Source organism: Diadema antillarum, unplaced genomic scaffold, assembly GCF_040938485.1.
Source record: "Diadema antillarum isolate AM-2024a unplaced genomic scaffold, OU_Dant_1.0 seq00000425_RagTag, whole genome shotgun sequence".
Lineage (NCBI taxonomy): Eukaryota > Metazoa > Echinodermata > Echinoidea > Diadematoida > Diadematidae > Diadema > Diadema antillarum.
The window spans coordinates 444,526-458,450 of record NW_027271407.1 but is presented as its reverse complement, the minus strand read 5'-3'; the positions used below and the strand labels follow the sequence as shown (position 1 = coordinate 458,450).

The 13,925-nt window shown below is 38.6% G+C and overlaps 1 protein-coding gene across 1 annotated transcript in view; it reads right to left on the bottom strand.

The window, feature by feature from the left end:
* Positions 1–11,010: 11,010 nt before the first annotated feature.
* LOC139732478 (uncharacterized) overlaps positions 11,011–13,925 on the bottom strand; it is a 221,529-nt gene continuing 218,614 nt past the window's right edge. Inside the window, exons 25-27 of the mRNA XM_071643340.1 lie at positions 13,100–13,221; positions 11,924–12,155; positions 11,011–11,409 (exon numbers count right to left, since the gene is read on the bottom strand). Coding sequence (XP_071499441.1) covers positions 11,011–11,409; positions 11,924–12,155; positions 13,100–13,221 — 753 coding nt within the window. The remainder of the gene's footprint in view (positions 11,410–11,923; positions 12,156–13,099; positions 13,222–13,925) is intronic.

Below are 13,925 nucleotides of genomic sequence, written 5' to 3'. Positions count from 1 at the left end.
CTTACAATCATTAGATCTTGTATAATCTTCAATAACAATATGATTTGATTAATATCTCACATCGGAATTCAACATGATCAAACATATTATTGTTATATGTACATAATGCTGTATTTCAATGTAATTTTTCCATATCAATGCACTTAGAAACATCAGCATTAAGTGCTATATAAGTGTTATTTATCATTATTATTATTATTATTATTATTATTATTATATTCCCATTTTTGTTACACCACCACTTCAGCTGCCACTGTTATTGTTTGTGTAGAAATAAGAAACAAACAATCCCCCCCCCAAAAAAAAAAAAAAAAAAAAAAAAACCAGGAAAAACAAACCCCAAATACCTAACTTGTATGTCTTGTGCATTAACTGATAAAACAGCCATTAAAGGCATAATTTACCATTTGCAGGTGAAACAAAAACCCAGCATTAATGCTTCAAAATACTTCTAAAATGTGAGTTAGGGATAGAAAGAACCAATGCAAAATATTGAAGCAGTATAATCGATGTTAAGTATTGTTATATATACAAAATGTGAACAATAGTTATGATAAAAATGTTTTCAGACTAAATCGTCTACAGTTATGGTTTAATTAGAAAAATAGTGATATCTCCTTATATTTTAGGCTTTATTGCAAACATTTTATATGGTAGGAAGTTTTGTGATACAACTAATCTTCTCATATGGATCAAATGTGATACTTGTATCTTGAAAATTTTTAAAATCACTGTTCCCAACACAAAAATATACCCACTGGTATAACTAGAATTTCGATAGAGCAGGGTAGTCCAATAGCAACAGACAAAATAATTACTATGACGTCTATATGTCTCCACTTTTTTTTTTGTGTGTGTTAAGACCAACATCACATTGCCATTACGCCATCATGAGTGTTTTTTTTTACAATGTAAGATGTATTTACATGTTTTTCTGTATTGTCCTTTGTCTTTGCCTTGTGCCTCCTGTTCAATCCAGGAGACAACCTAGGCCTTTCATGTTACATTGTTTATTGATATGATAAAGAATGCTGAACAACAACATTCTGTAGCTGACATACGCGTAAAATTAGCAGTAATATACCGTTGCATAGCAATCACAAGAGATACGTTTAACTAAACTGCCTCGGACCCATGGTAATACCACAAATAATGTCATTAATCGCTGGCTGGATACCATAAGCAATTGGTTTTGAGTAGGCTATATGAAAAAAAGAACGAGCAAACAAATGAACAAACAAACCAACACACAACCCATACTTGGTCCGGACGCAATGATCACCACAAGATGCGTGAAAGGTTTGGGACCTCAACGTCGCTGAGCATATCACTATTTGGTCACTTAAAAAAGAATACTGAAATTGTAGAAATTAAACGAAATCTGCGTCACGCCAGTGTTACTTGATCATTTCATTTGATCATCTTTGTTTTCTCAGTTCTACTTAGTTTAGGGACAGAGGGGACCTTTTATTGCCTCCGCATGTCTATTGCTCGGTTAGAGGTTTCTTTCATCAAGCTCTCCATGAAATCGCGGTCGGCTCGCCTTGCTCCATGTTATCGAACTTGTGCTCGCTGGTGATATGGTATACGCCCTCTGTTGGTTTGTGCTGTCACTTTTTCCGTCTCCTTTATACAATGTATTACGCAAAAATGATGATCAGACGGGTGTTCAGACAACTAAATGACTCTCATATTCTGCCGTTAAATCGTTGTTCATTCTTTTGATAATAACCTGGTGAATACAGGCCTACTAAAAGTTGAGAGTGTAAGTAGATGTCTACTAGATAGGTCTACCCATGGTTTCGTGAACCCTAAGAAACACAAGGAGAAAAACAAAGAGAAATCCTGCAGTCAAACCAGACGACCACCATGCACCACCACAGCACAGCTTGAAGCATAGAACCAAACGCACTGGCCGCGCTGTACAGGTGAGTACTGAAGACAGCGGTCGGAGAGTGCCATTCCTGACGTCACGCGCTAAACCCGTGGATCCAAGCGCGAAATGCGCAGGCACAGATGCATGGGAGAGACAGTGTTCGGCGATGGTGATTGGCCAGAAGTTTTGTGTCCAATCAGGACGTCGACGGTAGGCGAAGAGGTAGGTAGCGCGTAAAATCGATCTGCGCAAGCGCAAAAGCGAATATCTCCATCTTGTTTATTTACAGGACGGTTCTCCTTGGAAATAGCGTTCGGTTTGTAAAAAAGACGGAGCGGCTAGCTGCTGTATTTTTGGGAACAGCGCGCGCGCGTGTGATAGCTTACACTGTGCACTGGACGCAAGCGTCCCTGTCCGCAGAAATCGATATCAATACAGCCAACAAATCAGGACGAAGCGAGAAAGGGACTGTGGTTAACTCTCCGTCCTGTATGCCCTATCGTTCCGAATTGAATACGCAACTGGACAGAGCATGTTTGGGTGCACAGAGGAAAAAAAAAATGGAAAACATAACACTTTCATCTCTTTTTTCCCTTTTGGTTTAATACATTCATTCAATTCATACATATATTCATTTAGTTATTAATTTCATTTCTAAACAATATACATTCATCATTCATCGTGTCTAATTATTGTCGGCTGTGTGAGAATAATTATGATAACAAAAAAGAATATCATGAATATCAGTGAATATAGTTACTTGTAAAATCAAAATCTGAAAAAAAAAACATAAGTGGCAGCCCCAACTCGAGAAATCCGTAATGACTTATGTTTACAAATTTTCAGGGCTCTGGTCGATCAGCGGCGGTGGTCGGACTGACATCACCATCCTAAAAATAAAGGGATGCCGTTGACCACCATATATATGGCTATCATCTTTTTTTAACCTTCTCCTTAACCTCGTCATCTCTGGCTGGCTTTCCAATGCCGCCTTCTGTCGGAATTGCCGGTCCGAAGTTGACGGCGGCGCCAAAGGACGTGGTTCCTTTGCCTTGTCCAATTTTTTTTTTTTTTTTTTATTGGGATTTCGGCTTTGACCGGCAGTAAACGTCGTAAGATACTGTTATGCCTCAGGGTAGCGTCCGAAGCGTTAGAGCTGTTCTGTGACCAACCATGTCAATGTTTCGTAATGTCTAACCATACAACGCTATAGAACTCTATGCTTGTATGGACTATCATTCGGACATTATGCCTGCGATGTAGAACCTCTCAGTCAAGCTGCACACGCACGGACAAGCATCAAATTCAGAATCCCTTGGAGAAGAATTATCAACCAAAAAAGTCCCAGAAGCCAAATTTTTGTGGTTTAGTGCTGTACCTTTCATTTCCATTTCATTATGTACTATATTATTTATTCATTCATTTATTATAACACTATATTCATTGCAATGTGGGTCAGAGATTCAAATTGCTTTTATTTGTAAAGTTACAAGCCTACAATAAAAAAACATTTGCTTCCATTTTTACAAATCTAAACCATACGAATAGCTACAATTGGATAGTAAATTAGAATATGATAAATTTTCAAAAGCCTCTGAATAATGATTATATAACTGCTGAATATAGAACTGATTCTCACAATGGCAATATATCGCAAGAGATTATAGTTTGTCTTTCTCTATAAAAATATATATTATCGAAAAATATATATATTTCTGATTTCATCTGGATTTCACAAATTTAACGAGTTCCATCCGTCTATTTTCTTCCGATGTAAGACTTATATAAATTTAATTCAACGCGCAATTTTAATGATGACAAGATGATGGTTTCAGCAACAAATTTTCCCCAGACTTGATGGATTACGAGTCTCAGCTACTACATCTACTTTAGTATCATGTTGACGAATGACGGAACAGTTCACGCAATGTGTTTCGACGATATACTAGTAGTCGTCTGGTCATAGCGTTGCTTCGATTCCACCAAGGAGTTTAAGTCCGTGCTAACACTCAATAACTATGGCAGCCAACATTCATGCCCGGAACTAGTCCAAGGTATAAAATATGAATGCCTAGCGGTTTCTCTTCAGATACCGTAAGAAGTGGCAAAAGTGGTCTTCCACCAGAAAAAAACTTAGCTCCTGCGGCATGTGTTATCTGTAAAGACCGACTATAACAGATTGGTTGAAACATCTACATTGTATTAAATGTTCTACTCCCCCCCCCCCCCGTTTTCCATTTCATCGCGTGATACGAGTCTCTGTCCTCCTCAGCCTAGAGTAGAATACCTAGTCTGCGACAGGATAAGCACAGATTAACGATAAAGTTCACGTTTTCCCGCAAATGAAATGTCATAATCGTTATGGCATTTCAGATTACTCAAGTGTTTTACTTGCAGATGTATTGAAAAAAAAAATGGTGCTCCGAAAATTCCGAAATATTAATCCAAACTCGCGCTGAAATTAGTCCGTTTGGCGGAAACATGTACCGTGGAGCGGCCTCTGATACGCGCTTCGGGCGAACAGGCGCTCAAGTAGTATTTCATTGCTTCACTTGTCGTTAGAATTCCCTTTAGAAGTAAAATACTTTGCAGCCATATAGTTTGAAGTTTGCTTCAGGTCAGTCTGTAGCCTATTCTTTGCTCAATAAAGTCATCACCGTCCATGTTAAAAACGCAAACAACACCTTGTGCCAACCTAGATAAAATGTTATATAGTAATCACGGGTAATTGTTCATTTGCGGTCGGCTCCATAGTCCCAATCATACAACTGATATGGTTTTCTCTGTTTTCGCAATCAGATTTCACATTTCCGCTACTCAAAATTGACTGAGAGTCAATTTCATCCCGTAGATAGCAGACAGACAGTGACCGTCTCAGGTATTCAGGGACTTTCATGGTATAAACTGAGCGGGGAGCCGCCGGCAGGGGAACAGCCGCACACAGGCGTCTCGACATTAATTTTACTAGCAAAAGACCATGGCCGAATAACCGGGAATGGGGCTCGTGTGCTGTCCACAATTTCGGCACACAAAAATAAACAGTGAATAAATAGACGGGGAAATGATTAGAAAACGAATTAAAAATAGCGAACAAGATGGATATTTTGAAAGAACAAGATGAAAAAAAGTCCATGTAATAGATCATCAAGCCCAAGATCGGGAAAAAATGTCAATTATTGCTGTTCCTATAGCGCGAATTCTGATACCCAAAAATGTACCCAAAATCTTCAGATTATACTGCAAACTTCACCATTCTATTTGGGAGCATTTTATCCTCTTGCATTTAATAAAATGATATACATGAACATAACAAGGATTTGTATTTTATGAAGGGAGACGGGCTAGCCTTAAAAACCCAAGTTTTTCTCGTCCAATGTTAGATTAACATTAAATGTTTTGTCTGTGTGCGCTTTTGGTGTGTGATGGTTATTTTAGCCTCGCTTGGTCATGGTTTTATTCCAAGGACCACTGATGAATTATCTTCCATACCCAATGCACCCTTTTTACTTTGACGCCTGTCTACATGCGATAATTTTGCCCCCGAAAGTGATTGCCAATCCCGGTACAGCTACGTTAGTATAAAGCCTTCCCTTTCCTGTGGCAGCAACAAGCATGCGTAGAACGGCGAAATCTGCAAGTTTTTTTTTCCATATTTATAGCGTGTAAATCTATTTTGCTCTTCCCAGAATCACAGTGGCTGTGCGGCACTTCGTCAAATGGATTTTGTGACAGAAAAACCCCGAAAACCACTAAACCACGCAAATTCCCTTGTCACTGTATACAACAAAGAAGATTCTTTGCCAGTATCCAGTCAACACAATAATTGTTTATTACCCGTGGGGCTTTATGTCGACACTTGTGACATCACGCATGCTGCACGTACCTACGAAATAGGTGCGCGCACTTTCCGAGCTCTTTAATGACGTCAAAATACGTATCATGTACCTCTGTTTCTATGACAACACGGCCCGAGGGAAATTAACCTCATTTATGGGGGAAAAATATTGACCACTTACATCGCTACTTTCACCGACACCTTCTCCGATATTTATTTGGCAGTGACAATGAGCAGTGCAATGGATTGCGACTGTCTGAGGGATGATCGCCGTCTGGTGTACCATCAAGTAAGTGTGCCTTTAATTATCCCCTAAGCTCGTCACCATGAGAGGGAACACAAATCACAAACACAAACGACACACACACATATATACATAAGTGAAACAGAAAGCAAACACGAAACGTATAACAATAACATTTATAAAAACATGGTTCCCACTATAAACATTTATTCCAATTACGCCAAACACAAACAACAAAATGGAGACGTACATTAACTGTCGGTACAGAACTTACAAGTCTGTAAATTGCTTGCATGTTATACATTTATCTGTCACATAGGCCTACCTGTTACAATGCGCAGCTGCGTTAACATAAACTTGAGTGAAACGTAACTACGCTTGGAAATCACTTACTAGTAATTGCGACTAAAGGTATCCAAGGTTGATAATATTTCAGATGGCCACTATCTAATGTTAAGATATAAATTGTGGACTAACAACTTCATGACTTGAAATTCTGAAAATTCTTTGTTTTGTGATATGAAAAGAACTGAGAACAAGAAACTAAAGTAAATGATCCTTTGTGCTCTGGAATCTACATATCAGTATTAGTTAAATAGGATCACGTGAGAAAAGCGTCATGGAAGTTTAAGCAGCGCGGTGGGATGTGGAACGGGTACTCAGAGTACTTTGCTAAGACTACAAAATGCACGTGCGTGCGAGGTTCGCTAGAGGGAGATCAGTCATGAATAGGGAAGTTGCATTTGTTTGTTTGCGATTCCCTCCTCCACTGATGTCACACTCGCCTTCCGCCCTGCGCACGTCCACCCTTTTGTTCTCCTATACCGACGCCCAGAAAAACAAAATCATGCAAACACTAACGTTCCGCATTTCCGTGAAAAGAAAACAAAACATTACACAAGAAACACAAAAGACGAAGGATGACGAACGTAAGCATCTTTCACAATGAATTTACCAACAAATTCAGGGAAACACAAACAATCAAACAAACAAGCAAACTGAACATGACATTTTGTAAAAACAAATCAAAACAGTATTTGAATATCTTTTAAGCAGTTTAAACATCTGGTGAGATGCAGAATGACTTTTACAACTGAATTGACATAAGGTATTCCCTTTAGGCGTATGTGTGTGGGTATGTGAAAATGTTGGGGGGGGGGGTACTGGTTGATGGAGTATGGGTGCTATTAGGGTATAAGATGTGCATTTTTTTTTTTGGGGGGGGGGGGGTTGCTGATCAAATGCTGGCCTTGTAAAAGCTTGGGGGTCAGAAGGGGAAAAGCATTGAGTGTAGCATTGAGACATGTATACTAGGTACTGTTACTTGAATCACATGCGTTTCCAGCTATGTTCGACTGTGACGCGATCATATTCTGGGGATGATGCAAGAATAGACCAACTATCAACTACTGTAAAAGCTGTTATTTTCACAAGGGTTTAAATTTCGCACATTTGGCGAATCACTGCAGGGCTGCGAATATAACAACACATGAAAATATTGCCATCTACAGTAAAGGGGCGGAGTGAACAATAGCATTTGTGTCACATTGCGAAAATGACATCTCGCAAAAATGTCTGTGACCTCCTCGTTCGCAAAAATATCTCTGCGCGAAAATAACAGCTTTTACAGTACATGCAGGCACATCAAGCCCACAACAGTGAATGGATGTCAACTATCAATGACAAATCCGCAGTGATCACTACGGTGAGAAAATATGAATGGAGATATTATGCAAAGAGCAGCAGGAGTGGAATGGTCTGTATAGGGAGGAAATAACAAAACAGTGAAATGGACTAATAGGAAATAAGCCAGGAGTCAAAGAAATGGGGAAGGTATTTGGTATGTAGCAGGTTTCCATATTTATTTTTTTCACCAACAATACTCAAGTCTCACACACTGAGAAAAATAAACTACACGAATAATGGTTTTCAAACAATTGCACAGGAATTACATCATATTGCTGACATTCTATTGCAGGTGATGTTGAGACTAAGATGTTTGTGGTCACATGCAATTTGGCCTGAGATGAATACAAAGATGGTATAATGACAAAACTATGCATGAAGGAATATCTTATAGCATAGATTATAATCATATTGCACTGAATTATGATCCAAAAATAAAAGCATATGCATGACTGAACAGATTCGGTTCAAACAAAACAAAAAGTTGAACACATTGAAAAGCAATTTGGGGAGAGTTATTGGTATCAAATATACAATGCATTAAGAACAACATCCGTCTACTTGAGACACAACCAACTTTACACACAGCTGACTATACAACATGATTTGTCCTTCATACCAGTCAGATTCATTGCTTACATTCTTCTGTACTCTGTAACTAGAAAGGCTCCTGCTCTTATGTTTTGGTAATCAGGTCACAGATAAATTCACAGATTAAAAACGTAATCTGGAACAGCACTGGAACCATTAAAACAAATCTCAATCAAAATGCCATAGTCAGGCAATTTAGGGTGTTGCATTTCACAAGTTTGTCATGCTTTACTTCATTCCTAACCATTACCTCACATTTATTCAAGCAGAGTTACTGCAAATTACTTCCAGTAAGAGAATATTACTTGCAGATACCTCAGTATAACATATTACAACTGCAGTTTCTAATGCTGCTCATTAGAAAAAACAATACTAATTAGGAAACAAAGATTTTTTGTGGGCTTGACAGATTTTATGCATATAAAAAAACAGAACAACATGCATACCAATATAAAATCCTCATGTACATAATATCTAGTAAATGCATGGAAATCGTGAATTTGAATATTGACCATAAGAATATATATCTATATATATATTTATATTATATACTTATATAAGCACACTACAGTAATGAGTTAGATTTGGTGGAATATTTAATACGTCATCTGTATAATCTCTCCATCGTATTTACATATGTTACAATACAAATATACAAGACAAAACATTCATACTCCTGGTGTGTGCACTGCAAATCATGCTTTATGCTGTCAACTCTTAATTTGGGATGATATATGGACAGTTCTGCCATAGAAGATCAACAACTGAAAAAAAAGTATTACTGATTGGATGAATTGATGTATACTCTGCCTTATTCATTAATTGAAAAATATGCATATATACTCCATGCTCTCACACTGTATATCTCTACTATTGCTGAAGACACAAAGTTTGTGTTTGATGACACAAAATGTTTGTAAAATTGGCCAACAATAACATATCAATACTCTCATTACATTGATGCTCACCACTGTCTTTATGATTGATTTAAATGATATTTATAGAATTAAGAAAATACCTGAACCACTTTACCAAACAAAGTAAGGCAATATTGGGTTTGAGCCTAACCCCAAGATTGTGAAATGTCTCACAAAGCAAGCACAGGTTTTGCAATGGCATAATTGCAATCTGTTTCAGTCACCTAGTATGTAAACCTTATTCCCCAGGAAAGGACTGGATCTGAATGCATCACAGTGCATGGTATACCCAAAGAAAAAACTTGAACAGAAACTCCCATGCTGAGTATTTCTCGCAGCCGCAATGTTTGTTTTCTGCAAATATCAGGGTTGACAAGACCATGCACAGTGTGCTGCATGCCATACAATTATGGCCAAGTGATGAAAAATAACACAATCAGAGCTTCCTTCAATCATACTCCAGGCCCCTGCACGAACAAATCTAACCACATGATCTTACTTACAGTGCACACACCAGTTGGTACTACTTTCAAACCTTGAAAACAATTACTCTTGTTGTATAAAAGACAGCTAAACAACTGATATAAATGACACTTCTCGCAGCAGCTTTTCTTGAGAATGGTTTCAGATTTGCTTTCAGGTTTGCAGAGTAAGGCAATAACTTCAAAGATTGCACAGTATCACATCCAGGATTGCACATTTGAAAACACACTTTTCCAGTTCAAAAATAAATACAATTACATCATCATTCTAGCTAATCAGTTTGGTCTACATCTGACATCGTAGGAAAGCAACTGCAATATAGGCTTCTCTAAGAAGTAATAATAATCCGATGTAATGCTTGAATGGAAACAAACTTTCAAATTGCTACAATAAAACCCATCTTCCTTTTTTTGCAATAATCTCTAGCATATAAAGGGAGGATGAACAAAATTACATATATACACACTTCCAGAAGTAAAGTAGCCTGCAAAGAGTGTTCATTGTACTTACAGTTTATCAAAAGAGAGTGGTATTATCAGCTGTGACTGAAGACTTACCATGGGTTTACCACACCAAGTTCCATTCCAAGCATGCTATTTTCTCACCACAGACACACTTCCTGAGATTTCAGCCTCCCAACAAAGCCATTTTGTGGCCTTTTCCTGTCACGCCAATGACTTCATAAAAATATGGTCAATTCTATGTTGGACATGTAAGAAAAGAGCACTGTCCCTGCAGCTCAGAACCTATACCAAATTAACCCGTTGAGGATGGGTCTCGAGTATACTCGGGCAAGCGTCTATGGGAAATGCGTGTTGCAGCAAAATCAAACCGTCCTCAATGGGTTAACTTACAATGCAATGTGCTGTACCAGTCATTGTGAGATTTTTTTTTTTTTTTGTGGTGGTGGTGATGATTATCATAAAGTGTGAATTGGACTGATGCCATAGCTTAACATTCCAGATCTTTCATTACACTTTGTCCAATAAAAGGAGTTGATAAAGTCCAGTATTCATGAACTTAATTTTGAAATTGTAACTTGTGACATGATGGTAAGTTATAATTCATTTCTTTCACCAATGTGCAATCTCTGTCGACGAAGTTGGCCAAGTCTGATCTGTAAGCATTCACGGAAATTCTTAGACCCATCCATGGCAAAATCCATCTCAAGCCCAGAATACCAGTCAAGCACATATATGCAATAGGCATATTGAACTGGTGGGGGAAGGGTGGTTTACTGGCTACACCCAAATTTTGAAGTCTTGTAACTCAAAGCAGGTTTTAGGAGTTACCCATCTAGAGCCCTATGATGATAGAACAGCAGGTAAGTTCTTCACAAGTGTCCCAAAGCAAGGTGGGTGAGGGAATGGGTTAAGAGCTACATCCCAAAGTCCGGGGCTGGGAACTGGGAGTGGGCACGGCGGGGTATGTTGGCCTGCTTCAGGGTGTAGACCAGCAGACATTCCAGCCACTCCTGAGCCTCCTCGTGGGATGACGCCTTCAGCTTGTAGTTGCGTTCCTCCGTCTGTATGACGATTGTCCGGTCGTCCTCCAGGGCCACTGGGCAGCCGCGCAGGTAGATGGACTCCACGTTCTTCTCGTTCTTCCGCTTGGAGTAGTAAAGGTGGCCCTGGGTGGTCAGCTCGAAGTAACGGCGGTTCCATTGCGAGGAGAGGGGGGACTTGGCATTACTCAGCTTCTCCATGTAACCCTCCTTGGTTGGATTCTTCGGTAGAGGTTTGCGGGTACGCGGTGTCGATACACCTTTTGATTTGTCCTGTACATGGGACAGAAAATTGGTTACTCACAAATATGACTTACTGAGGGGTTATCAAAAAAATGAAAACTTAATTCCAAGCTTAATGGTTCCCTAAACCTGTTTTGCAGTTCAATCAAACCAGATAAAACACTTAACTAATGTGGAATTTATAAAATAGAATTTCTTGGCTCTCCATACAAAATAATGATATGTAATATACAGCTCCTTAAATCATCTGATATAAACTAATATGTACACATAATTTTTGTTGGTCATATTTTGATTGATTCTACACTATATAGTCACAAGATACAATGCACTTGTACATGTATACATACACATAATATAAAAAAACAAACACATACCACATATTTAAAAATGAATCATTCAAACTTGAACATGCGATCTTATAAAAAACAAACAGACAAAAGCTTCAGGTACATAAAACAATCAAACAAATCTGTTGCATCTGAGTTGTTTCCACCTGGAGACAGCTGTTTTTCTTTTTTTTTTCTTGTTACTATCAACCCACCTGAATAAATCCCTGCCTCTTGGCATTGCCTGCTGCAGATCTCGTGTCAGCACTGAAAGCCTTCCGCAAATTGGCAACGCTGTTGTGGGTGTCATTGCTACTGCTGCCCATGTCATACTGGTCGGGGCAGCTCTCCGCAGAGTCGCTGCGCTCCAGGCTCGTCACGCTGTCGATGGCGGAGTCTCGCGGCATGCTCTTTCGAGGGTTGCTGGCGTACTTCTTGGATTTTCTCCTGTATAAAACAAAAACATACACATCCGATGACTGTCAAATTACGTCTGAGTTCTAGTAATGCAGGAGGATATTTGCACTAAACAGAATTTTAGTATCATAGCAATCATTGTCAGCACGGCTTAAATCAGCAGGCGGTTACTGCTCAATATTTTTCAGTGTACAAGATCTGTCAAAACCATACACATCAAATGTAGTTTCTTTAACATGTCTGCACATTACCAAATCACACAGTCCCATGCATGTACAAACCAAACATTTACTTATTTTGCACAGATATTCCAGCATTCCATTAATTTTCCTAACATTTTGATTTTCAGTAGTTAGTTATCAGTGTTTGTTACGGTTACAACAGACTCCCTGATGGAAGCTTCACACCTACAACTGTGGGGACTAGTCATTACTTCCTTTCAATGTGTTCTCTACAATGGTGGTCAATTTCATTCATGCTGTGATGTCTGCCAAGTCAGTGATTTCTCTCTGGTCTTGGATGATGAGACCAGCATTGCATATTAACTCTTTAGCAACTGAAGATTCCGTACATAATGGCTAATGTTCCCTAGAAGGTACAGCAATATTACTCTCATTACGACAACTTTTTAAATTATGTAGAATAGCTCACTGCATGTTTATTTTTGTCTATTATAAGTTATTTTTTATGAAAGCCTATTAAGACTTTACCAAGAGACTGGTGTGCCACAGAAGTAATCATGACATACTTTTGTTGACCTTTGACCTCTTTCAAATTACACAAGTATATATTCTTTATGAAAATAATAAAATGGTAAAGTATAAAACTATAAAAAAGCGGACAGTTGGATTCTGGTGTTTCAGGAAGTAATAAGACGGGCAGTTTCGGGCGGGTCAGTTACTAATGGGTTAAAGAAAAACTCTCGGGCAGGATTTTGATATAAACATGAATACCATTCCTCTGAGCTGACGTACCTGTTAAGCTTTCCATTTGTGACAAGGATGAGGTCCGCCTCTCTCTTGAATGTCTTGACAAATTCTGCGATTGAGGAAAAGACCTCCTGAGACTCCAAGTTAAAGGGTTCCCCGAATCTCATCTGGAAGAAAAGAGTGATATCATGAAAGATGGTTTCTAGCGCAACTAGAATGTATCTTGATTTATTTGCTTTTTCATAATGAAAAGCTAGAAAAACATTCAAATGCATTTTGCACTTTGTAGCTTCTTCTTCTTCTTCAATTAAAGTGCAGGCTTCATGCTTGAAGATAAATGCACTGCTTTTGTGTAGGTAGTTGGTGGCCACTTCACCGGGTTATAACCGTGCTCTTCTTTGCGATGACTGAATGAAACAGGATCTTTTACGTGCATGAGTTGTGACTCTCACACACGGGACCTCCATTTTATGTCCTATCCGAGGGACAGAGTGTTTTGCCTCTTAATAAAGGGGATAGTATGATTACACACAACATTGCTCAGTGAGACTTAGGAACTGAACCTGGGTCCTTTCGATCCGAAGGCAGATGACCAACCAACTAAGCCATTTCACCGCCCAAATATTACCACATGAGCTAGATCCTAATATGTATGGTCTACACCAAAATTGGACAGGTATTTTATTTTTTCTTTTTTATTAGTGGAAAATTGAGCAAGAAAATGGGATTCCATCAGGATCCTGATGGAATCCCATTTGCCTTGCTAAATTTTCCACTAATAAATAATATTCATTTCTGGTCGGTTTTTCTGTTTGCATTTGTAATTTTTTTTGGTAAAAAGGAAATCACCTTCATGATTGGAAGTTAATGA